This window comes from Tarenaya hassleriana, unplaced genomic scaffold (assembly GCF_000463585.1).
Source record: "Tarenaya hassleriana unplaced genomic scaffold, ASM46358v1 Cleome199, whole genome shotgun sequence".
Classification (NCBI taxonomy): domain Eukaryota; kingdom Viridiplantae; phylum Streptophyta; class Magnoliopsida; order Brassicales; family Cleomaceae; genus Tarenaya; species Tarenaya hassleriana.
In genome coordinates this window covers 163,080-166,125 of record NW_010965364.1, presented here as the reverse complement: position 1 = coordinate 166,125, position 3,046 = coordinate 163,080, and the positions used below count along the sequence as shown (strand labels likewise).

The following is a 3,046-nucleotide window of genomic DNA, read 5'->3' as shown; positions in this document are numbered from 1 at the left end:
ACGCTCTTGACATTATAGTATTCGTGACAGTGTCGTATGATTTGTTTTACATCTATTAGGGCATTTTTATCAACACTTTTGATGTTTCCCAGCATTAGTCTATTTAAGGTTGGTAACAAGGAATCTGCTTCACAGGTTATTGTCTGCATCGATCCAACGTTCGACCAGCAAACGTCGAGATTGTGAATCGACATCGGTCATGTTTCACCGTAATAAGCACAAAAGGAACACAGATCTCTAAGTTCCTTAAAAGTTTTTATGCATCGCATCAAAGAATGTGTCTTTTGTGTAAGTTTGGTGAACTTCGATTTTATTGGTAAATACGACCATCAATAATGCCTTCTTGGGTGAACTTCGATTTTAATTCTAGTCTTTTTTTTAAAAAACAAAGTGTATCATGTACTTATGGTCGTATTTATTTAACGCATACATTGTCTAGTAGTTGCTTAGGGATGAATATTTTGGTTCGGGTTTATATAATCTAGATCAACTATAAAGTTGTGAACCGAGTCTTTTTTCTTTAAATTCAATTAATTGGATCTGAATTAAAAACCCTTGTCGAATAAATAGAAAACTAACGTACAAACCAAGATAGTATAACTTTTACAATAGAAAAATCAAATTAAAAAACTAATTGTACTAGTTAGATACAAAGTACCCACTCCTAACATTGTCTAACATGTGAACTTTCTCTATTCGTTAATCTTTTGGAGCTATGAATTAGTTGATGATATTGTCAATGGAACAGAAGTTGTATCGTGTCAATGTATTTTGCTTTATGAAAAAGTCGGATCCTTTTAAGTAAAACGGAAAAACTAACCAATTCTATTCACTTGGTTAGAGCTACTCAACATCCAAACGAAACTCCCGCCAAGTTTCAATCTACTCTCACAATGAATTCTACCGATCAAAAATCTTACCAAACATAAGCGCTTACCAAATAAACGGAGATTTTTCCATTAGGTCTCCCCCTCATATCCACGGTCAAACACTCACCAGAGAAAAGATATTTGTCCAATCGGTGTCTCCTTCAAACTCACACTCACCAACAAAAAAACTCTCTTTCAGTAAAAATATGCTCTTGCTCTCTATAGAGCTGATATGCACTTGTGTTTTCTTAGATATCCACGAATTGATTTGATAGACTTCTCCTTGATTTTCTCTGATTTAATCTCTATCTTCAAGATCACATCTATATCTCTATCTCTTTAGTCTTTGACTTTATCAGGTCTTTGACTCTATCTGAAATTCTTCACATGTATCTCATATTTTCATGAACTCTATCTCGCCGGATTCTTCTCCTGAAATCTCTCAAGGTTGTTGAACTTGCATTATCCATTTAACAATCAAAACAACCAAATTCCACATGTACAAATAATTTCTCTAACAATCTCTCCCTTTTTGGTTATTTCAGATCATGCACACACACATAAAAAAGGTTCTAACTTCAGCACAACTTCGCATCATGATTCAAACATATTTGACATTGATTCCGAAGTAACTTTGACAACTTTACTAAGTCGAGTTTGACTTTGAATTTGAAGTTACTCTGACCACTTTGATTTTGCCTTCTCCTTTATTCTTGGACGTTCTCGGTTTGTCTTCTAATGGAATCTTTTCTGCTTCACTTACATGACTTTTTTGAATCTTTCTTTGGATCTAGGAGTTCACACCTATTGTCACACCAATTTTCTGTTCACCTCTTAGAAATCTCATGCAGATTGTTTAGAGAAACAAATACACTTGTAGAAAGATAATATAAGCGACATCTCCTTTTCATCTAAGAATTTATTGTAAGTCTCTGATATTTCAACTCTATATTGTCTAATAACTGAGTCATTACCTCACCACACAACCCAAATCAGGTTTAATTTTTGAAAATCAAATGAAAATTGCGAGATTAATTAGGATCTTTCAAATTTCAAATCTAATACCATCATTCAGCAGATCATTAGAACGCAATGCTTGATCAGTTAAGTCAGAGATATCTCACTTTTCACCAAACTATACTTAACTGACTTTTCTTCCCCTGAACTTACGTTGAAATCGAGCATGCAAGTTTTACCATTTAAGCCCAAACTACCTCAATGAGATATATTCTTGTAATTACTTAAAATTACAGTGGAGTATGATGCATCAATATCATATGCCCTTAGACCATCGTATAGACTGCATGCGGTTCAATTTAGACACGAGTGATTCAATTTTCCAATCTATTCATATCAATTTTTTCTCCTTTCTGTTTTCTTCCTTTTTCCTTTTCCTTTTTCTTCTCTATTCTTTTTCTTTTTTTTTTTTCTTTTCTTTCTTTTCCTTCTTTTTCTTTTCTTTTCTTTTTTTATTACTACTTAGGAGTACTAAGCCAACATAGGAGTATCAGGAGATGTCTATGTCACTATTTTTTTTCGAAGTGTACTTGACATAACTGTCAGGTATCGCTGACTCTCCTTCGTAATCATTGAACCAAATCACTTTTGAATAGACATCATCAGAGATAAAATCAGATTTCTTCTAAACCAAAAGAATTTTTTTAAACACGTAAACTCATTCATGTCAAGTGGTTTCATAAGGTTACCAGTTAATTGGCGTTCAATGGTTGCATACTCAATCAAAAGACTACTATAATGTGCTCTTTGAGAAAGTGGTGTTGAATCCATACATTCCATTTGAGTGTACCCTTGAGCTACTAACCTACCTCTGTTGCGAATGACTCTTTCATCTTTATGCATTGTCTTGAGGTAGTACTCATCATTCAAAACCTCGTTCATCTTAGTAGATTCATCCTGCAAAATAAAGTACACAAACCTAACCATATCTTGATAATTCAATCGAGGTTTGTTTCTTATCTGTTGTAGATCATTCATACTTCCAATCACATTTTCAGCTGAGTGGTTTCGATGAACAAGGGGCTCAAGATCATCTTTCAAATCCTCGTCTTGCACTTCTTCAAAAGTCTAAGATGAAGTGAAATATACCTGGTCAAAATTTGAGTGATCATTGACTGGTCCTCGAAGTATATCAGATATCTCATATGCTTCTCTGCACT

General features: G+C 33.9%; 1 protein-coding gene across 1 annotated transcript in view; it reads left to right on the top strand.

Moving 5' to 3' along the window:
* LOC104811359 (zinc-binding alcohol dehydrogenase domain-containing protein 2) overlaps window positions 1–427 on the top strand; it is a 9,037-nt gene extending 8,610 nt beyond the window's left edge. Inside the window, exon 18 of the mRNA XM_010538029.2 lies at window positions 136–427. Within this exon, the coding sequence (XP_010536331.1) occupies window positions 136–186 (51 nt within the window). The 3' untranslated portion in view covers window positions 187–427. The remainder of the gene's footprint in view (window positions 1–135) is intronic.
* Window positions 428–3,046: the final 2,619 nt, after the last annotated feature.